Genomic DNA, 22,731 nt, shown 5'->3' on the forward strand with positions numbered 1-22,731 from the left:
ACCATACAACAACATTTAGTAGGGGGGGCTCCCCTGGTGCTTGGAAAAAAGACTAAAGACAAGAGGGCCAAGGGTAAAATAAAAAAGGGAAAAGAGCTGGTTTACATAAATAAAGGCTATGTACACTATCTACTATACTATACTACTATAATATACAATAAAACACTGTGCTGTACTCTATGCTATGCTATAAATATCCTAACTTTTTCCTGTATCTTTTTTAAAAAAAACTTTTTCCTGTATCTGAACCTTATGTCCACAATATAATAAGACAATATAATAAGAAACAATAACAATGTAATAAATAAGACTACATGGGGCAGCAGATGTAATAGTAATTGGCGGTTTTCTGACTCTGATCATACAGGTTTTGGGCTGGTGGTCTTTGGTGGATTTAGCGGTTTTTTTAGACTTCGTGACGTTAGAATGATAAGGTTCTATCTCCATTTTTGTCAAAATTTAGTTTTTTTACATAATCTGATCCATTAGGTGTTTATTAATGCCTGTGTGGTGTTATTTTTTAAATGTTGACATTTTTGAGTTAGTAATTCATAAAATACAACGGTTCCATCTCACAAAACATAATGGAATGTAAAAACTTTGAAGCTCAATATCTCTGAACTGCCCTAAACGGAGATAGAACCATATCATTCTAAACGGAGACAGAACCTTATCATTCTAAACGGAGATAGAACCTTATCATTCTAAACAGAGATAGAACCTTATCATTCTAAACGGAGACAGAACCTTATCATTCTAAACGGAGACAGAACCTTATCATTCTAAACGGAGACAGAACCTTATCATTCTAAACGGAGACAGAACCTTATCATTCTAAGCTCACGACTTGTGGTGGTGAGGCTGGAAATTGTCCAATCCCATCTGGCAACCTTGAACGCGTTTCGTTAATGCGGCACATATGAGCTCCGCGGCGTGCCGTAGTCCACCCAAACACAGGGAAGGAGAACAAGAAGATGGTGTTTGAGAAGAAGACCTCGGGTAAGAGCACCTCTCTCATGGCCTCATCTCCCTCCCTCCCTCTCCCTCTCCTCCCATCGAGGGAACCACGTCTGTAGAGATGACAGAAGCGCTGCGGAGAAGAACAGCGGAGTTCATCTACTATGAGAGGAGAAGGATAAGGATAATAATGTTAGTTTGCTCAACCTGAGTAGCTAGTTAGCTGGTTAGCTTAGCTTAGCTTCAGGCTTATAGACTGGGTTCATGGTGCCGTCATTTAGAACGTTGGTACCGTACCGTTCTAGAACGTCGGTGCTGCTGTTTTAGAACGTTTGGTCGTTTGATCAGAGAGCCGCTGGTGCTACGGAAGCCGGGCGGGCGCGTCCCGCTCAAAAGGCGTTTCGAGTTGTGACCGTGACGTCAGAGGCTAATCTCTGTTCTCTTTAGAGTGCATAACTATACTACTACTGATAATACTAATGCTTTAAGAGACGCAGTACGCTTGCCTAGCGAGGTGTTCTGCCAGCTAAAACTGTCAGTCATGCCTCCGTCTAACACACACACACACACACACATCATATTCATATTCATGGTCCTAAAGCCGGTCGTGTTGTGTCTCCGCTGTCTGCCTCCTATAATGCCCTCTCTCCCCTATCCCCTCCCTCTCTCTCTCTCTCTCTCTCTCTCTCTCTCTCTCTCTCTCTCTCTCTCTGTAACCACCTCTCCCCCTCCTCCTCTCCTCCACCCCCTCCCTCTCTCTCTCTCCCCCTTCCCCCCCCCCCCTCCCCTCCCTCCCCCCTCCAGTGCGTGTGGCGGAGGCGGGTCAGAGGCGGGTCCTGGATGACGCCACGCGGCAGAGGCGTCTGTCCCGCCAGCTGGACGCCCTGGAGAAAGACAACTTCCAGGACGACCCCCTGTCCTCCCTGCCCCCCCAGGGGCCCGCCCCCCGCCTGCCCGCCTTCAGCGAGGGGGACGAGCCAGGTGAGGAGGGAGGGGGGGAGGGAGGGAGAGGTAGGGGGAGGGAGAGGTAGGGGGAGAGAGAGAGGGGGGGAGGGAGGGAGAGGGAGGGGGAGAGAGAGAGGGAGGGAGGGAGAGAAGAGAGAGGGGGAGAGGGAGGGGGAGAGAGGGAGGGAGGGGGAGAGCAGGGCTTGACATTAAGGTTTGTCCGCTTGTCCAGGACAAGTACATTTTATGTTCAGACAAGTGGACTTCCTCCTGCAGTTGTCCGACGGACAAAGTCAAAACAAAGAGTAAAATAAATAAATCAATATGTATTAATATCCGCAAAAAAATAATGTCAGATCGTAAAAAGTAGTATTAATGAGATATGTCAATGTATGCTGCCTTGTCAATGTAGCTGCCTTGTCAATGTCTGCTGCCTTGTCAATGTAGCTGTCTTGTCAATGTCTGCTGCCTTGTCAATGTAGCTGCCTTGTCAATGTAGCTGCCTTGTCAATGTCTGCTGCCATGTCAATGTAGCTGCCTTGTCAATGTATGCTGCCTTGTCAATGTAGCTGCCTTGTCAATGTCTGCTGCCATGTCAATGTAGCTGCCTTGTCAATGTAGCTGCCTTGTCAATGTAGCTGCCTTGTCAATGTAGCTGCCTTGTCAATGTCTGCTGCCTTGTCAATGTAGCTGCCTTGTCAATGTCTGCTGCCTTGTCAATGTAGCTGCCTTGTCAATGTAGCTGCCTTGTCAATGTCTGCTGCCTTGTCAATGTCTGCTGCCTTGTCAATGTCTGCTGCCTTGTCAATGTCTGCTGCCTTGTCAATGTAGCTGCCTTGTCAATGTCTGCTGCCTTGTCAATGTCTGCTGCCTTGTCAATGTCTGCTGCCTTGTCAATGTAGCTGCCTTGTCAATGTCTGCTGCCTTGTCAATGTAGCTGCCTTGTCAATGTAGCTGCCTTGTCAATGTAGCTGCCTTGTCAATGTAGCTGCTTTGTCAATGTAGCTGCCTTGTCAATGTAGCTGCCTTGTCAATGTAGCTGCCTTGTCAATGTCTGCTGCCTTGTCAATGTAGCTGCCTTGTCAATGTAGCTGCCTTGTCAATGTAGCTGCCTTGTCAATGTAGCTGCCTTGTCAATGTCTGCTGCCTTGTCAATGTAGCTGCCATGTCAATGTAGCTGCCTTGTCAATGTCTGCTGCCTTGTCAATGTAGCTGCCATGTCAATGTAGCTGCCTTGTCAATGTAGCTGCCTTGTTAATGTAGCTGCCTTGTCAATGTAGCTGCCTTGTCAATGTCTGCTGCCTTGTCAATGTAGCTGCCTTGTCAATGTCTGCTGCCTTGTCAATGTAGCTGCCTTGTCAATGTAGCTGCCTTGTCAATGTAGCTGCCTTGTCAATGTAGCTGCCTTGTCAATGTCTGCTTCCTTGTCAATGTAGCTGCCTTGTCAATGTCTGCTGCCTTGTCAATGTAGCTGCCATGTCAATGTCTGCTGCCTTGTCAATGTCTGCTGCCTTGTCAATGTAGCTGCCTTGTCAATGTCTGCTGCCTTGTCAATGTAGCTGCCTTGTCAATGTATGCTGCCTTGTCAATGTAGCTGCCTTGTCAATGTCTGCTGCCGTGTCAATGTCTGCTGCCTTGTCAATGTAGCTGCCTTGTCAATGTAGCTGCCTTGTCAATGTAGCTGCCGTGTCAATGTCTGCTGCCTTGTCAATGTAGCTGCCTTGTCAATGTCTGCTGCCTTGTCAATGTAGCTGCCTTGTCAATGTCTGCTGCCTTGTCAATGTAGCTGCCATGTCAATGTCTGCTGCCTTGTCAATGTCTGCTGCCTTGTCAATGTAGCTGCCTTGTCAATGTCTGCTGCCTTGTCAATGTAGCTGCCTTGTCAATGTATGCTGCCTTGTCAATGTAGCTGCCTTGTCAATGTCTGCTGCCGTGTCAATGTAGCTGCCTTGTCAATGTAGCTGCCTTGTCAATGTCTGCTGCCTTGCCAATGTCTGCTGCCTTGTCAATGTAGCTGCCATGTCAATGTAGCTGGTAATCTGGCAAATCATGCCTTTGAATCAAAACATTAATGCTGGCAGGACCTTTACTATAAACTTTGAAATCGCACGTTCTCTGGCGTGCACGTAGATCCACAGTAATTGTTGGAATTGTAATGTAATGTATTACTGCCTTTTAGTGTGTCAGTAGACATACACATACACACACACGCATCGTCATATTTGGACAAGTAACTTGAGCTCTCTGACAAGTAAAAGATATGTTCACTTGAAGGACAAGTACCTGAAAACGCTTAATGTCAAGCCCTGGAGAGGGAGGGAGAGAGAGAGAGGGGAGGGAGGGAGAGGAGGAGAGAGGAGAGAGAGAGAGGGTGGGAGGGAGAGGGAGAGAGACACGGGAGGAGAGAGAGAAGGAGGGAGGGAGGGAGAAAGAAAGAAAGAAATGGTGTGTGTGAGTTACCATATCCAGCTGTCTGGAGCTGCAGTGTGTAGGACTCTACATTCATGTGTTCATGTGTCCTCCCCCCTACCCTCCCCCCCCCCTATCCCCCCCCTCTCCTCCCCTATCCCCCCCCTCTCCTCCCCCTACCCTCTCCTCCCCCCTCCCCTATCCCCCCCCTCTCCTACCCTCTCCCCCCCCTCTCCTCCCCTCTCCTCCCCTCTCCTCCCCTCTCCTCCCCCCTACCCTCTCCTCCCCCTCTCCCCCCTACCCTCTCCTCCCCCTCTCCCCCCTACCCTCTCCTCCCCCTCTCCCCCTACCCTCTCCCCCCCCCCCCCCCTACCCTCTCCTCCCCCTCTCCCTCCTCCCCTGGCCCCCCTCCCCCTACCCTGTCCTCTCCTCCCCCCCCCTACCCTCTCCCCCCCCCTACCCTCTCCCTCCTCCCCTACCCTCTCCTCCCCCTCTCCCCCCTACCCTCTCCTCCCCCTCTCCTACCCTCTACCCTCTCCCTCCTCCCCTGTCCCCCCTCCAGGTAAGAAGAAGAGGAAGACCAGAGGAGATCATTTCAAACAGAGGTTCAGGAAGAACTTCCAGACCCTCCTAGAGGAAGAGGTATGTCCTCACCTCTGACCTCTAGGCCTGGCCTCTGACCTCTAGGGCTGGGACAGAACTAATGTCGGTTCTGTAGCTCTGGTTGTTGTTGTTGTTGTTGTTGTTGTTGTTGTTGTTGTTGTGGCATTAATCACACACAGGAAAACAATATTTGTAATATAATATAATATAATCTCTGTTCAGAGAAACCAGCTACCACACACACACACACACACACACACACACACACACACACACACACACACACACACACACACACACAGACCAGGTGACACACACACTAGGGATGGACGGTTTCCAATTATTGAAACCGAAAAACCGTCAAAGACTAAAACCGGGGTTTTCCGGTTAACCGAAAAAAAAAGAGAATAAAAAAAAAGAAAAAAAGAAAGAGCGCCAATTTCAAATAATTGAGCCCTACTGCTACAATACACTCATGTCGAACACCATTAAAACACCGTAAGCACAGTCGCAACACATTTAGGCTACTTAGTTTCACAAATATAAGTGGAAAGGCAGACTTTTGTAAGCTACACCATACATGAAAACACATGAACACTTAACACACCAGCTCCGCTGATCCAGGGTGCACGCCTGCACGGAAGATCATCTCTTGGAACAGCGTCTTCATTGAATGAACTGCTTTCTCAATATCTTGGTTCTTAGACAAAGTTTCAGCTGCTGCTCAATGTATTTAAATATTTGAATACTGCTCAATAATCACTGAAATATTAGACTTAGAATTATGCAGTGAACATACTTAAAGCTTTTCATAAAAACCACACGCATACAGACTGACTCGTCCTGAACTGTCGTAAGTCAATCAACAAAGAATGCCCCATCAAAATAAAAGTGCCCATGGTAGAGCTGTCAAAATAGAGCTTTCAAAATAAATGTACTAATACAGATAGAGATAAATACAGAACTACCTTTGCGTCACTAAGTGACCGCGTATCTTCTGAGACATGCGTTCTGTCATCACTTTCAGTAGCGCCTTCACACACAGTGGCGCTGTGCACAAACACTCTTGATCCGTATAGCTCTTGTTTTATTATATTGTGGTTTAGTAAATACTGCACTTGGAGTTACATTCAATGCATGATTTGTGCTATAGAACATAAATAAAGTTTGATTGATTGATATCAAATCAAATCACATTTTATTTCTATAGCGCATTTCTCACAAAAGTGACCCAATGCGCTTTACAGAGAGCAGCGAAAATGATCTTATTAAATGTAAGCGAGTAATTGTAAAAAAACTTTCCTATCTACCAATAACTGAAGGCAACTATCTTTCCCATAGAGTGATTCGTTACCCTTAAATATAATCCCAATTAGATATTAATCCTCAGTTATTCTTCACAACTGACCAAACCTCTCACTCATTGCGCAGCAGATTCAGACTGTATCATTGTTATTTTCACACACGACAAACATGTGACATGTTCCAGTTTTATTCTTATTCTATTTTATTCTTCTAAAAAAAAAAAAAAAAAAAAAAAAAACGGTTTCAGACAGTTTTGATAAAAAAACCTTTCTATTTTGATAAACCCCGGTTTTCGGTATAACCGAAAAACCGTCCATCCCTAACACACACACTACACAGAAAATCACTCTACACCTCTAAATTCATACCTTCTCTCTCTCCCTCCCTCTCTCCCTCCCCCCCTCCCTCTCCCTCTCTCTCCCCCTCCCTCTCTCTCCCCCTCTCTCTCTCCCTCTCTCTTCCCCTCCCCCTCCCTCTCCCTCTCCCTCCCCCCCTCCCTCTCCCTCTCCCCTCCCTCTCTCCCTCCCTCCCTCCCTCCCTCTCCCTCTCTCCCCCCCTCCCTCCCTCTCCCACTCCCCCTCCCTCCCCCCTCCCTCTCCCCCTCCCTCCCTCCCTCTCCCCCTCCCTCTCCCCCTCTCCCTCCCTCCCTCTCCCCCTCCCTCCCTCTCTCCTCTCCTCCTCAGAACCTGGGTGAGAGGGAGGAGCCTACCTACGTGTCTGCCTCGGCCCCCCCCTCGCCCCTCCCTCCCAGGCTGTTCTGCAGCGTGTGCGGCTTCCCCTCGCCTTACACCTGCTGCTCCTGCGGGGGGCGCTACTGCTGCACACGCTGCCTGCTGACACACAGAGAGACCAGGTACGCACACACACACACACACACACACACACACACACACACACACACACACACACACACACACACAGAGAGACCAGGTACACACACACACACACACACAGAGAGACCAGGTACACACACACACACACACACACATACACAGAGAGACCAGGTACACACACACACACACACACACAGAGAGACCAGGTACACACACACACACACACACACACACACACACACACACACACACACACACACAGAGAGACCAGGTACACACACAAACACACACACACAGAGACCAGGAGGGTATTTCACGAAAGGCGATTAACTCTGATCCAGGTTTAAATCAGATCCGGGCGCTAATTTAAGCTTGCGGTCGGTTCCATCAATGTGGCTCAAATAATTTGCTGCTTGGTTGCTATGCAACCAATCCTTCTGAGTAATTCTGGTCGCGAGCAGACTTACAGGCTGGTTTAGGTAATGCGTAGCATCACAGGCGGAAACTACATCCCGAACGACAGTTCCTCAAGTGTCTTTTAGGAAATATTAGTTCCCACTTCACACGAGATAGATAGACAGATAGTTTGACTGTGTGATAGATAACTTGATATTTTGAAAGTGTGATAGATAGATAGATCGATAGATAAATAAATTAAAAAGTGTAAAAAATAAAATAAAATAGGTATGTCTATCAACTTGCATTGCTGTCATCACAGCGGTGTGGCTGGCGCAGTGGTTAAGGCAGCCAGATAGAGTTCCGAAGGCTGCGGGTTCGAGACTTGATTTAATTTAACGTTTTTTTTTTGTTTGTTTTTTACATTTAACCGAAGCCTTCATGCAAATCGGTTTACAATAGATATATCTGTCTAAGTGAATCATCTATCCATCAGTAATCATAAGAAAAAAATTATCTATGCCAAATCCAGGGTCCAGTTAGAAGAACATAATTTACTACTCAGAAAGGCTTCAAACACCATTGTAATCGTGTCAGTTCTTGTAAATTAGCCTGCACCATCATTTTATAGCCTATATACTTTTTTATATGAGATTTTAGATTAGATTCAGACAACAAAATGCAATAAAAAGTGTGTCTGAAGAGGGATTTGAACCACCGTCTTAAAATGACTAATAAATACTGTGATGGCTATCAAAATTATCAAATTAGCCATCGTCCTGGCATGATTGGGTGTTGGTTCCAACGCACCTGCTGTTTGTAGTTCCTCCGTTTGCAACAAAGACTCTGGACCTTTCCATGAATTGAAGTGGTCTTAAAATCCAAAGTCCAAATAAAAGTAACAAACGAAAGTAATATATGTTGGTGTGGTGTGCTATGTACGCGTATGTAAATGTTTGTTTGTATGTGTGTCACTTCTGGGTCGGGCCTATCCCCGATCGGAATTCAAAAGCAAAGGTATCAAACAAAAACTTGTATCAAACAAAACTTGTATCAAACAAAACTTGTAACAAACAAAACAATAAATCTTTTCTAATGTGGTGGTGGTGGTTTATCGTGATGGTTGAAAAACTGTGTCGCACCCTCACGTGTCAGGACTCATCCAGCCCAAGCAAGGAGAGATCACTTCCTTATATCAATTATGTCCTTAGATTGGACGACACCGATTTTCAAAATAAAAGTCTTTATGGGCCAAAGTACCACTTTCAAAATACCATTCAAGTGGCTTTTCATAAATAATAATATAAAGCTTTTTTGGCTCCAACAAATACCATGGCAGCGGTCAATACCACTAGGCCATCGTGATGATATGACGGTTTGTAGCCTGCTGCTGATATCACCACAGTAGTAAATATTCATTTATTAAAATATACATATAACATATAGAACATATAACAATAACTGGGGCTAGTATGACCTACGCATTTAATCGGTCAGCAATTTCTTGCCAAACCATTTCCCTCGCCTTGTTAATTGCGGCAGTATTGCACTATTTTACATCTTATTTGTCTTCATAAAGATCAATAAGTCGGAGTGCTGCGCAAAAAGAGTGTAGTATCTTCATTTCGACAGTTCGAGTCTTCTGGGCTCTTTATGTCTGCGTGCACGCGCCCATATCGAGGGTTTCTAAGCCGGTGTTCTGTGAACACTGATGACACAAGCCTGATCCTCGTTCGAGGAATCACCTGAGGCTTGAATTCCAATCCCGAGTTGCCTGATCGCGGCATTTATTTTTATCGCCGATATACTGATCAACGTTCGTGGAATACCCCCCAGGTACACACACACACACACACAGAGACCAGGTACACACACACACACACACACACACACACACACACAGAGACCAGGTACACTCACACACACACACACACACACACACACACAGAGAGACCAGGTACACACACACACACACACACACACACACACACACACAGAGAGAGAGACCAGGTACACACACACACACACACACACACACACACAGAGAGAGACCAGGTACACACACACACACACAGACCAGGTACTCACACACACGCACGCACACACACGCACTCACACACACACAGACCAGGTTTTCGTATCGTTGGAATCAGCTCGACGAGTAGATGTGAAAAGACACACACACACTCTCTCTCTTTCTCTCCCTCTCTCTCTCTCTCTCTCTCCCCCCCTCCCTCTCAGGTGTCTGAAGTGGACTCTGTAGCTCCTCCCCTTGGTGACGTCAGTCCGTAGTCATGGTCCCAGAACGGTCGCCATGGTGAATAACGTCGGAACGCTCCAGCCTGCCGCTTCTGCAACACAACCTGACCACAGTGAACGTGTGTGTGTGTGTGTGTGTGTGTGTGTGTCCTTCCTTCTGTCTCTACTGTAATGAATCAATAAACTTTTCGTTGGTTAATACGTACCTTCTGGTTGTGTGTTCATATGATCGCAAGGTCGGCAGATCGGCGGTTCGAACCCCGGTGGCCACGTGTCGAGGTGTCCTTGGGCAAGACACTGACCCCCAAATTGCTCCCAGTGAGCGGGCCGGCGCCTTGCATGGTAGCTTGGCCGCCATTGGTGTGTGAATGTGTGTGTGTGTGTGAATGGGTGAATGAGAGGCCGTTGTAAAGGGCTTTGGAATAAGGAGCTATATAAGTGCAGTCCATTTACCATTTGTCCAAATACTAAACATGAGTGCTTAATTTGAACATATCAAATCAAAACTTTATTTGTATAGAGCATTTCTCACAAAACGTGTGACACAATGTGCTTCACAGATAACAACGAAGATAAAACAACCACAGAGATAAAACAACAGATAAAACAACCACAGAGATAAAACAACAGATAAAACAACAGATAAAACAACCACAGAGATAAAACAACAGATAAAACAACCACAGAGATAAAACAACAGATAAAACAACAACAAATAAAACAACAACAGATGAACAACAACAGATAAAACAACAACAGATGAACAACAACAGATAAAACAACAACAGATAAAACAACAACAGATGAACAACAACAGATAAAACAACAACAAATAAAACAACAACAGATGAAACAACAACAGATGAACAACAACAGATAAAACAACAACAGATAAAACAACAACAGATGAACAACAACAGATAAAACAACAACAGATAAAACAACAACAAATAAACAACAACAGATGAACAACAACAGATAAAACAACAACAAATAAAACAACAACAGATAAACAACAACAGATGAACAACAACAGATAAAACAACAACAGATAAAACAACAACAGATGAACAACAACAGATAAAACAACAACAGATAAAACAACAACAGATGAACAACAACAGATGAACAACAACAGATAAAACAACAACAGATGAACAACAACAGATAAAACAACAACAGATGAACAACAACAGATAAAACAACAACAGATAAAACAACAACAGATGAACAACAACAGATGAACAACAACAGATAAACAACAACAGATGAACAACAACAGATAAAACAACAACAGATGAACAACAACAGATGAACAACAACAGATGAACAACAACAGATAAAACAACAACAGATGAACAACAACAGATGAACAACAACAGATAAAACAACAACAGATGAACAACAACAGATGAACAACAACAGATGAACAACAACAGATAAAACAACAACAGATGAACAACAACAGATGAACAACAACAGATAAAACAACAACAGATGAACAACAACAGATGAACAACAACAGATGAACAACAACAGATAAAACAACAACAGATGAACAACAACAGATAAACAACAACAGATAAAACAACAACAGATGAACAACAACAGATGAACAACAACAGATAAAACAACAACAGATGAAACAACAATAGAAATAAAACAACAATAGTAGCAGACATTTAAAAGGCGAGATTTAATACGTTTTGAGATCTCGCTTAAATGTTTCCTGAGTTTTGGCCAACCTCAGGCTCTCTGGTAGGGTGTTCTAGAGGCTGGGAGGTTAGGGGTTAAGGGTTGGGGTGTATGGTCTAGGGGTTAGGGGTTAGAATCTAGAGGTTAGGTGGTAGGGTCTAGGGTTAGGGGTCAGAGGTTAGAGGTTGGGGGCAGGGTCCCAGGTGTAGCTGTAGCGCCCCCTGGCTGTGGTGTTGGAGAAGATGCAGGAACTCATCAGACATGGAATGCGCATTACGTAATGGACCCACGTTGTCATAGTAATGGTGAGGCAGCGGCTTCTCTGATAGGTCGACAGGGAAGGGCCAGAAGCCATACAGGTGCACCTGTCAGAGAGTAAACCCAATCACTTTACTGTACCTCTCTCTCTCTCTCTCTCTCTCTCACACACACACACACACACACCTGGTCACAGATTTCCATCGCCACGGTAGACAGCATCAGACCAGTGGAGAGGCGGGGCTCCTTGAGGCCCCTCCTCCTCCAGCTCCGCCCCAATTCCAACAGGAAGTCCGGGTTGAAGAATACTACATTCTGATTGGGCCTCAGAGGCTGAAGGGCGCGGTACACATCGACTGAGACCCCAGTGTTGACTGGGTAGGCGAAGGCGGGCAGGAGGAGGAGGGCGTCACCGTACGCAGACACACGATTGGCCAATTGACTGGCCAGCAGCGGGTCCTTCTTTAGGTTAGGGTAACTATGGAGACACATCATGACACGGTAGCCAGTTATGTATCCATGCAGGCGTGTGTGTGTGAACACCTGGCCTCCCTGATGACCTAAACCTTCTCTCTCTCTCTCCTCCTCAACTACACCTTCTCTCTCTCTCTCTCTCTCTCTCTCTCTCTCTCTCTCCTCCCTCTCTCTCCCCCTCAACTACAGCTCCTCTGCATCAGCTGCTAAAGCGTCTTACTGCCATTACGACATTCAATCCTCTGCTTCTGACCCAAGGAAACTGTTCTCCACATGTTCCTCCCAGAAAGGGACAGTTAACCACAGGTCAGACTGCTCTGTACCCCTCAGATGTAATCTCTGTACTCTGTCATCCACAACCTGCACTGAGACCAGACACAAAGCTACTGAAACTAGTCCTTTTCAATGAAACTTGGCTAGGCAGGTGTGTGTGTGTCATTCATAGATCTTTAGCTAGTCTCTCTTAATTAACGACTTGATTTGCTCCTGTGAACTTGATATCTTATTTGTGACTGAAACTTGGCTAGACAGGTGTGTGTGTGAGATTGTGAGTGTGAGGGTGTGTGTGTGTGTGTGTGTGTGTGTGTGTGTGAGTTAGAACTCTCTCCTACCCATCCATGATCTGGCTAGGGTTGATGGTCATCAGGCTGGTTCTGTTACCCACATCGTCATGGTTACTGAGTGGACCCAGGTTGAACCTGCAGAGGGAGGTTGGAACATTACACTCAATGATGAAGATAAGGATGATGGTGATGATGAAGATGATGATGATGATGGTGAAGATGATGGTGATGATGAAGATGGTAGTTACCTAATGATGAAGTCAGCGTTGTCGATCTCAGCTCCACAGCTGCTGTTCTGTAGGATGCCTCCGCTTCCAATGACAGCACAGCGACCCAACACTTCTGGACCCCAGGGAAGACTCTACACACACACACACACACACACACACACACACACACGTTATACCACAACACAGCAATGGAAATAAACACCCTTTACTCCAGGGTAAACACAACACACACACACACACACACACACACACACACACACACTCAGACCTGTGGTAGCATGTTGTAGAGTTCCTCGTCCACAGTTTTAGTTTTCTCTTGGTTGTTCTCATATCTGATCTTCTGGCCCAGTTGAGTGTTCTGTTGGGTCAGAAACAGACTTCCTGTGGCATTACAGCAGAATCGCAGTCTCTCCCTGCAGGAGGGAGGGAGGGAGGGAGGGAGGGAGGGGGGGAGAGAGGGTTTTAGGGCTAGGGTAAAGAAAGACATAACCTGTCGAGCCCTGATCAGACATTACCTATAGAGCCCTGATCAGACATTACCTGTAGAGCTGTGATCAGACATTACCTGTAGAGCTGTGATCAGACATTACCTGTAGAGCCCTGATCAGACATTACCTGTAGAGCTGTGATCAGACATTACCTGTAGAGCCCTGATCAGACATTACCTGTAGAGCTGTGATCAGACATTACCTGTAGAGCCCTGATCAGACATTACCTGTAGAGCCCTGATCAGACATTACCTGTAGAGCCCTGATCAGACATTACCTATAGAGCTGTGATCAGACATTACCTGTAGAGCACTTTCTGGGTGATGTTGACGTAGTGAGGGCAGTTCATCAACTCTCTCACCTCCTTTATAAGAGACTGTTGCTTTATCCTGAGAGGGAGGGAGAGGGAGGGGGAGAAGGGAGAAAAAGGAAGGGGGAGGGAGGGGAGAGGTGGAGGAGTGAGAGAGAAGGGGAGAGGGATAGAGTTGTAGTAGTGTTGAGTATCTGCTTGTTTAAAACGGTATTTGCACCAGGGAAGGCAGAGCCTCATCATACTCCAATGTAAATAGCTGTTATGAAAACAAAAAAAATACTAAAATGAAATAAATATTAATATTGTTCCACTGATTTGTGTAACAAATGTAATTTTCGGTAAGATTCCCAAATAATATTTTGTGGTCAAAATCGCAAACTTTGCGCAAATACAGGGAAACACTGTAGGCAGCGACTAGTTCTGCATTACACCCAACTCCCTACCCTGTCCCCCACCAGCCTCTCTTCCTCTGTCTTATCCTCCCTACCCTCTGTTGAATCCTTCTATCTTCTATCCACTGATGCAGCATCCTCCACCCTCCTGTCTGCTCTCTCCTCATCCTTCTATCTTCTATCCACTGACTCAGCATCCTCCACCCTCCTGTCCACAAGGTTAAGTAATACAATAAACAATAAAACAATAAAACAATAAAACACTGGCAAATACAGATGCATTATAATACTAACAGTCAGAGAGAGGGGAGAGAGACGGAGGAGGTAGGGGTGAGGAAGAGCGGAGGTGAGGGATAGCGGGGGTAGTGGAGCAGGGGTACTTAAAATGAGGCAGTGATGGGTTATGGGATGGGTGAGAGACGGTGATCAACAGGTGCATTGATCGACTATGGTTCGCTGCAGGATTTGTTTGAAAGCAGTGAGTGAGGTGAGGGCGGTGAGCTTGAGGGTGTTTTGTAAGGTGTTCCAGTCGTGTGCTGCAGCGAACCGGAAAGCGCTGCGCCCGACTACGGTACGGGCTTTGGGGATGGTGAGTCGGACAAGATCACTGGATCTTAGAACGATGACGGGGCGGTGAGAGAGGTGCAGAAGGGATGAGAGGTAGAAAGGTGTTTTGCAAAGTATGGATTTGTAGATAATATGAAGCCAGTGACAGAGCCGTCTTCTGTGAAGAGATGTCCAGTCTACAAGGGTGTACAGATCACAGTGGTGAGTTGTGAAAGGCGCACCAGTGGCAAAACGAATGGCGGAGTGATGGAGTGTGTCGAGTTTCCTGAGGGCAGACTGAGATGCCATCCTATAGATGGTATCGCCATAGTCAAATATGGGCAGGATGGTCATCTTGACAAGGGTATGTTTGGCTGCACGGGTGAAGGAGGCCTTGTTCCGGTATAAAAAGCTTAGGCGAGCTTTGACTTTTGTCTGCAGGTGCTTTATGTGGGTGGTGAAGGAAAGGGATGAGTCCAGCCAAAGGCCAAGGTATTTGTAACAAGAGACAAACTCCAGCTCGGAACCGTCAACACAAAAGATCTTAGGGGGGCTGCTGACACGAGGTATCCGGTCGAAAATAATGCACTTTGTTTTTTTGGTGTTGAGGAGAAGATGGAGGCGATGAAAAGACTGCTCAATGGAGGTGAGGCTGAGTTGTAGAGTGGAAGCCGCAGAGTGGAGTGAAGGGCCTGCACAATACAAGATGGTGTCGTCAGCATAAAGATGGATCTGGGATTTGCCAGCATCTTTTGCTACATCATTAATGTAGATTGAGAACAACGTTGGTCCCAAGATGGAGCCTTGAGGCACCCCGAGAGGGAGGGTGTTATACTGAATATCAGCACGGCTGTGATTGGGTCGTAGGTACGAGGCTGTGATTGGGTCGTAGGTACGAGGCCGCAGGCCTCAGCTCATCCTAAATGCTGCCGCCCATCTGGTGTTCAACCCCCCAAATTCTCTCATGTTACCCCCCTCCTTCTCTCATGTTAATAATAATAATAATAATAATAATAATAATAATAATGGATTTTATTTATAAAGCACTTTACATTTCAAGAATCTCAAAGTGCTACAGTCAATAAAAGAAACAAAAACAGCACAACACAATAAAGATCACTAAAAACATCGAAAGCAGAAAGGTTAAAAAGACACTGTGGCATAAAACTAAAGAAAATAAATAAATACAAATCTGGCTACTGGAACGCTTTGTTAAAAAGATGAGTCTTAAGTCCGCTCTTAAAAGAGTCGACCGACTGTGGTGCTCTCAGGTGGGCAGGGAGGGCGTTCCACAGTTCGGGGGCGATGGAGCAGAAGGCCCGGTCTCCCATGGAGCGGAGGTGGGTTTTGGTGGGTTTGAGGAGGTTTGCATTTGATAAGCGGAGAGTGCGAGTGGAGGGGCTGTGGGATTTGACCAGGTCCTTGAGGTAAGGGGGTGCGTTGCCGTGAATGCATTGATGAGTTAACAGTGAGATTTTGTAAATGATCCGAGAGGAGATGGGAAGCCAGTGTAGTGAGTGGAGGATGGGTGTGATGTGATCGTATTTGCGCACTCTCATCAGGATCCTAGCAGCGCTGTTCTGAATGTACTGGAGCTTCTGAAGGCTCTTGCTAGGGATCCCGATGAGAAGTGCGTTGCAGTAGTCGAGCCTGGAGGAGACAAAGGTATGGACTAACTTCTCGGCATCGGGCAAAGACAGGGTGGGGCGGAGTTTTGCTATATTTCGAAGGTGGAAGAATGACGTTTTGGATATGTGTTTAATGTGGGCCTCGTAGTTGAGGTGGGGGTCCATTCGAACACCAAGGTTGGTGACGACGGATGACAGAGGGATAACCTGTCCAGAGAAAGTGATGCTTGTTATGGGGGATGATTTAACCTGGTGAGGGGTGCCGATGAGGATGGCTTCTGTTTTGCAGCTATTTAATTGAAGGAAGTTAACTCTCATCCACGCCTTTATCTCCTCCAGGCAGATGGTGAGTGCAGATGAGGTTGACTGAGGGGTTGTTACCCCCCTCCTTCTCTCATGTTGCCCCCCTCCTTCTCTCATGTTACCCCCCTCCTTCACTCATGTTGCCCCCCTCCTTCTCTCATGTTACCCCCCTCCTTCACTCATGTCACCCCCCTCCTTCTCTCATGTTACCCCCCTCCTTCTCTCTTGTTACCCCCCTCCTTCTCCCATGTTACCCCCCTCCTTCACTCATGTCACCCCCCTCCTTCACTCATGTCACCCCCCTCCTTCTCTCATGTTACCCCCCTCCTTCTCTCATGTCACCCCCCTCCTTCTCTCATGTTGCCCCCCTCCTTCACTCATGTCACCCCCCTCCTTCTCTCTTGTTACCCCCCTCCTTCTCCCATGTTACCCCCCTCCTTCTCTCATGTTACCCCCCTCCTTCTCTCATGTTACTCCCCCTCCTTCACACCCTTCACTGGCTACCGGTAGGAGCTTGCCTCAGATTCAGGACTCTGCTGCTTGCCTACAGGGCAGCAAAAGGAACAGCAATAAAATTGCGTTGAAAATCTGGTAGCTCAGACTTACGACGTAGCCTCTGTGAAGCATCAGATCTTAATGGGGCCAAAACCCGTTTTAACAACACTGAGATTCACTCACTTGCGGGCTGATGTCATCGAGAGGAACTTGTGTCTCAGTAAGACACACCGATGGGAGGTGTAACTGTTGAATCTCTCATTCCTGCCAACAGATAAACATACTGTTACACATAGACAGACAGGCAGACAGACAGACAGGCAGACAGACAGACAGACAGGCAGGCAGGCAGACAGACAGACAGACAGGCAGACAGACAGGCAGACAGGCAGACAGGCAGGCAGACAGACAGACAGACAGACAGACAGGCAGACAGACAGGCAGACAGGCAGACAGACAGGCAGACAGGCAGACAGACAGACAGACAGACAGACAGGCAGACAGACAGACAGACAGGTATAATAAAGGAGTTTGTAAACAAATAGTAGCTTTTTCTTTCTCCTTACGCACAAGACACGTTGTGAACAGTGTAAGCTAGAAGAGCGTTGAGACAGACAGAAGAGCATTGACGCAAGCTGCAGTCTCTCAGAGGCCAGCTGGACAGAATCTGCTACACAGTAGACAATCGTATCGTCATGAAGATGAGCTTGGCAGTGTTTTAGTGCGGAGGCAATATCATTCATGTACACTTACTTAGTCAAATGTATTTTGTTGTGAGTCACTTTGGATAAAGGTGTCTGCTGAATGTCTAAAATGTAAATGTTGATGTTTTGTAACCAAAGCCCTGGTGAGGGGATCTATCAAACTATTGATCAATGTTGAGAATTATATCTCTCTCCCCTCTGTGTGTGTGTGTGTCTGAGTGTGTCTGAGTGTGTGTGTGTGTGTGTGTGTGTTCTCACCCTGTGTCCCTCTGCATCCAGGAGCAGAGCAGGAGAGTGTGCACCAGAACAGGAACAGCCAGGACCAGTAGTCTGAGTCTGGGACTCACAGCCATGCTCCCTCCTGCAGAGACACTGGACCACAGGACAGACGTGTGGACGTGTGTGTGGGGCGGCCAGGAGGACACAAGCGCGTGTGTGTGTGTGTGTGCGTGTGTGTGCGTGTGTGTGTGTGTGTATGTATGTGTGGGGCGGCCAGGAGGACACACGTGTGTGTGTGTGTGTGTGTGTGTGTGAGTGTGTGTGGGGGTGTGTGTGTGTGTGTGTGTGTGTGTGTGTGTGTGTGTGTGTGGGTGGGTGGGTGTGTATCTTTGGGAACTGTAGAGAAAGAGGAAATTAGGGATATAGTAAATAAAAGCACAAATAAAAATAAAAACCCTAATCCTACAGATGGGATGATATTGATATGTCCCTGGTAAAGAACTTAACCATTAACTCACATATGTAACTTGCCATTTAAAACAGGAACATTCCCAGATAAAATGAGAGTTGCAAAAGTTATCCCATTATTCAAAGCTGGAGACAAGCGTTCCTTCACTAAGTAATAACCGGTATCCTTGCTGTCACAGTTCTCAAACATACTTGAAAAACAAGTATTAAAAGTTATTATTATTATTGTTATTATTACAAAATAATTAAATTAAGATTATATAATGATTGGAGCACTTTGAGCTGCAACGTTTGCAGGAAAAGCGATATACAAATAAAGTTATTATTAGTAGTAGTAGGTAAAATAGGCACGGCTGTTGTAGTGTTAAATCTGTAAAACCGTAAAATAAACACTGAAGTACATTTGGAAATTGATGGTGTAAAAATTGACAGACTATATGAAAACAACAAGCTGGAAATCTTACAATCTACCCTTTTCATAATCTGGAAAAAACAGAAAAATGACGTTGCCAGACTTTTTGATCAAACTGTCACATATGTCAAGTAGGGTAGGCCTGCTCACCTCTGGACAGATCTACAACATTGGCTTGCCGCCATTTCACGACTTCTACCACTCAATTCCTCAGATACTATCTTCAAAATATGAGCCCACAATTAAAACTGCGTAACCGTGGTAACCTTCGACTGGACACCGTTCTGAGTGAGCCTTGGCTAGTTCCGAGGGTCTTACCGTGGGTCCTTGTCAGCGCTTCACAGGTTCACTTCTCTGGTCCAAATGAAGGATGGGGTGGAGACAATGGTGATGTTATCCTGTCTCTACCTGTCCCCGCCCCCCCCCCCCCCACACACACCTGCTGACTGACACAGGACACGTTGTCAGTGACTTGACAGTCAGAGCCAGAGACACACATGTACTGGCAATTTCTGCGCCCCGGGCCGATGTAAAAGTTGGATGGGGGGCGCATTATAAATAAAATTAACATTAACATTAACATTAACATATCTGTACTGATAAGATATCTAAACTGAGTGAGGGGAGCCGCCCCCACCCCCCACACACACACCTGCTTACTGACACAGGACACAGGATACGCCCACTACAGCCACAGGGGACCATCAGAGACAGAGACACAATACTGTAGTGGAATGCAGGTATACCTGAAAGAACGAGTAAGTTCAGATGTTGTTAGTAATATGAGTCCTGCATGGCAGGAGAGAGGGAAGGGTTTCAGTTGGAGGTTGTTGTTGTTGTTGTTTGTTTTTCCAGCTAACTGGAATCATGTGTCTCGCAGTGTTTTAGTGCGGAGGCAATATCATTCATGTACACTTACTTAGTCAAATGTATTTTGTTGTGAGTCACTGTGTGTCAAATGCCACCTAAGGTTTTAGCTTCAGTGGCTTTTGGAGAGAAATGACCGTGACCTGTGCAGCCTGAGCCCACATCCCACACCCTTTCTGCCTGACAGCCGTTCAATGGCAAGTGTCTGCCAGCATACCGAGGGGAACGCTGCCAAGCGGCCGGAGATATAGATGATTACCACATCCCTCTCATCCTGCTCGCTGAAAACTGTTAACAAACGGCTGTCAACATGTTAGCAAGGCAGAGCGAGGGAGAGAAAGAAAGTGTATGTGTGTGTGTGTGGGGGGGGGTGTGGGTGTGTGTGTGGGTGTGTGTGTGTGTGTGTGTGGGTGTGTGTGTGTGTGTATGTATGTGTGTTGTTGTTGTTGTTGTTTGTTTTTCCAGCTAACTGGAATCATGTGTCTCGCACAGTTCAACTTTACAGTAAAAACGATCATAACACAGTAACAATAGGAGGGTTTTGGGTGGACAAGACACGTCACCTGGGTGAGAGCCGGTCCCCGGCAGTACAGTTATGTGACAGTACATAGAGATGAATGAGGGTTTAGCCTGCCTGCCTGAGGTCACCTCTGACTCCCGCCCACAGAGAGTTATTAAATTAAATGACCTCAAAACCTGTCTGGATATGAACACTTGAACACTTGATCTCTGCACTTTATATTTATATTAATTATGACTCTTGCACTTTGATGTTGGTTTGCACTGTCTTGTCCTGTCTTGCACCTGTCCTGCTGTAAACCGTGCTCCACTGTCCCAAACCACATTCCTAACATGTTTACATGTCATGGCAATAAAGTCTTCTGATTCTGATTCTGATTCTGAACTCTCTGTGGGCGGGAGTCAGAAGTGGCCTCCGGCGGGCTAAACCCATGAATCTCTACTGTCACATAACTGTACTGCCGGGGACCGGCTCTCACCCAGGTGACGTGTCTTGCCCTTAGATTAGATTAGATTAGAATAGATTAGATTAGATTAGAATAGATTAGATTAGATTAGAATAGATTAGATCAGATCAGATCAGATCAGATTAGATTAGATTAGAATAGATTAGATTAGATTAGATTAGATTAGATTAGATTAGAATAGAATAGAATAGATTCGGTTATTTTAGATTAGATTAGATTAGATTAGAATAGAATAGAATAGATTATATTATATTAGATTATATTAGATTAGAATATATTAGATTAGAATAGATTAGATTAGATTAGATTAGAATAGAATAGAATAGATTAGATTATATTATATTATATTATATTAGATTAGAATATATTAGATTAGAATAGAATAGATTAGATTAGATTAGATTAGATTAGAATAGAATAGAATAGAATAGATTCGATTATTTTAGATTAGATTAGATTAGATTATATTATATTATTTTATATTATATTAGAATAGATTATATTAGAATATATTAGAATATATTATATTAGATTAGATTAGATTAGATTCAACTTCATTGTCATCACAGAGAAGTACAATACAACCAGTAGCAGAGAAAGGATCATGTACCAAGTAAAGGCAGGTATTCTCAATTGTTAGAAACTCAAAAAACATTGGAGAAAAGCTTCATTAGGTTTCAATCCAGAGAGACTAGAGAAGTAGACACTTTCATACATTGACACTTTTGTGTTAAAGCCTTGAATATCAAACCTACATATCTACACTAACACATGTCCACACTAACACATGTATCTACACTAACAAAATATCCACAATTCATTCATCATTCAACTCATCCATCCATCCATCTATTCATTCATCCATCCATTCATCCATCCATCCATTCATCCTTCAATCCATCCATTCATCCATCCATTCATTCATCCTTCCATCGATCCATCTATCCATCCATCCATCCATCCATCCATCCATCCATTCATCCATCCATCCATCCACCATCCATTCATCCATCCATCCATTCATCCATCCATTCATTCATCCATCCATCCATCCATCATCCTTCCATCCATCCATCTTTTCATCTATTCATCTATTCATCTATTCATCCATCCATCGATTCATCTATTCATCCATCATCATCCTTCCATCCATCCATCTTTTCATCTATTCATCTTTTCATTCATCCATCCATCCATCTATTCATCTATTCATCCATCCATCCATCGATTCATCTATTCATCCATCATCATCATCACTTAGTGCATTATCCTGATCCCAGCACAGGGGGGGTTCAGGGGGGGTTCAGGAACAAAATGTAATGAAATAAAAAATGTGTCAAATAATACGACATATGTATCATGTAGTATATATACATTCATTTACATGTTGCACTTGATTTGTTTAACCATTACAGTAAGTAAGTAAGTAAGTAACGCTTTATTTATACAGCACCTTTCATACAAGAAATGCAGCTCAGTGCTTTACAACAGGGATAAAAACATATACAAGCATAACATGAATATAAAAGCAGGGGGAGTATATACAACAATAAAAAGAAGGTAAACATAAAATACAATAAAAGAAGAGAAACAAATATAAGAATTAAATAGATAAAACAATAATAACACAGTGTTAATCTGAGTTCCTTGCCTTGAAAATGATGCCAGTGATAAAGTAGAGAAAGTAGACGTTAGGCTACTACTACCCCATGTCAGCGGCTCACAACCCTTTTGGACTGAAGGCTTTAGACTTAAACATCTCTAAAGTATTCGCGGCCCACACAGGCATTTTTACGCACACGTACATTTTTGGGGATGTCTCATCATTATTCTGTTATTCTTATTGGATATTTCATATGCATCATCATACAGTCATCATACATACAGAGCAGTAGGCCTAGTAGTAGCACACTGATGATGTATTCTTTTAAGGTTTAAAAATAAAAAATAAAAATACCATGAATAATGTCTTTATTAAAACGT

At 45.0% G+C, this 22,731-nt stretch overlaps 2 protein-coding genes across 2 annotated transcripts; one reads left to right on the forward strand and one right to left on the reverse strand.

Moving 5' to 3' along the window:
* The first annotated feature begins 962 nt into the window (after positions 1 to 962).
* On the forward strand, positions 963 to 9,850 carry znhit1 (zinc finger, HIT-type containing 1). Its single transcript, XM_080544343.1, has 5 exons — positions 963 to 999; positions 1,762 to 1,938; positions 4,874 to 4,953; positions 6,903 to 7,072; positions 9,690 to 9,850. Exons 1-5 carry the CDS (start codon positions 975 to 977, stop codon positions 9,709 to 9,711), a joined length of 474 nt encoding a protein of 157 aa, XP_080400469.1. The 5' UTR covers positions 963 to 974; the 3' UTR covers positions 9,712 to 9,850.
* A 1,716-nt stretch (positions 9,851 to 11,566) lies between these two features.
* Positions 11,567 to 18,149, reverse strand: LOC308169541 (alpha-2,8-sialyltransferase 8F-like; the record flags this gene model as incomplete). Its single annotated transcript, XM_080544224.1, has 8 exons — positions 11,567 to 11,767; positions 11,847 to 12,138; positions 12,746 to 12,832; positions 12,946 to 13,058; positions 13,196 to 13,340; positions 13,718 to 13,804; positions 16,257 to 16,316; positions 18,055 to 18,149. The coding sequence occupies 8 exons, from the start codon at positions 18,147 to 18,149 to the stop codon at positions 11,567 to 11,569; spliced, it is 1,080 nt and encodes a 359-aa protein (XP_080400350.1).
* Positions 18,150 to 22,731: the final 4,582 nt, after the last annotated feature.

The sequence above is a fragment of the Nansenia antarctica genome (assembly GCF_963989245.1).
Source record: "Nansenia antarctica genome assembly, chromosome: 13".
NCBI classification, from domain to species: domain Eukaryota; kingdom Metazoa; phylum Chordata; class Actinopteri; order Argentiniformes; family Microstomatidae; genus Nansenia; species Nansenia antarctica.

What these genes read in the sequence shown, in the direction of transcription:
- znhit1 (XM_080544343.1), top strand. Translation starts at nt 975, where the DNA reads ATGGTGTTTGAGAAGAAGACCTCGG. An exon ending in GTTTGAGAAGAAGACCTCGG is followed by an intron (nt 1,000 to 1,761) that starts GTAAGAGCACCT and finishes TCCCCCCTCCAG; the next exon opens with TGCGTGTGGCGGAGGCGGGT. An exon ending in CTGACACACAGAGAGACCAG is followed by an intron (nt 7,073 to 9,689) that starts GTACGCACACAC and finishes CCTCCCTCTCAG; the next exon opens with GTGTCTGAAGTGGACTCTGT.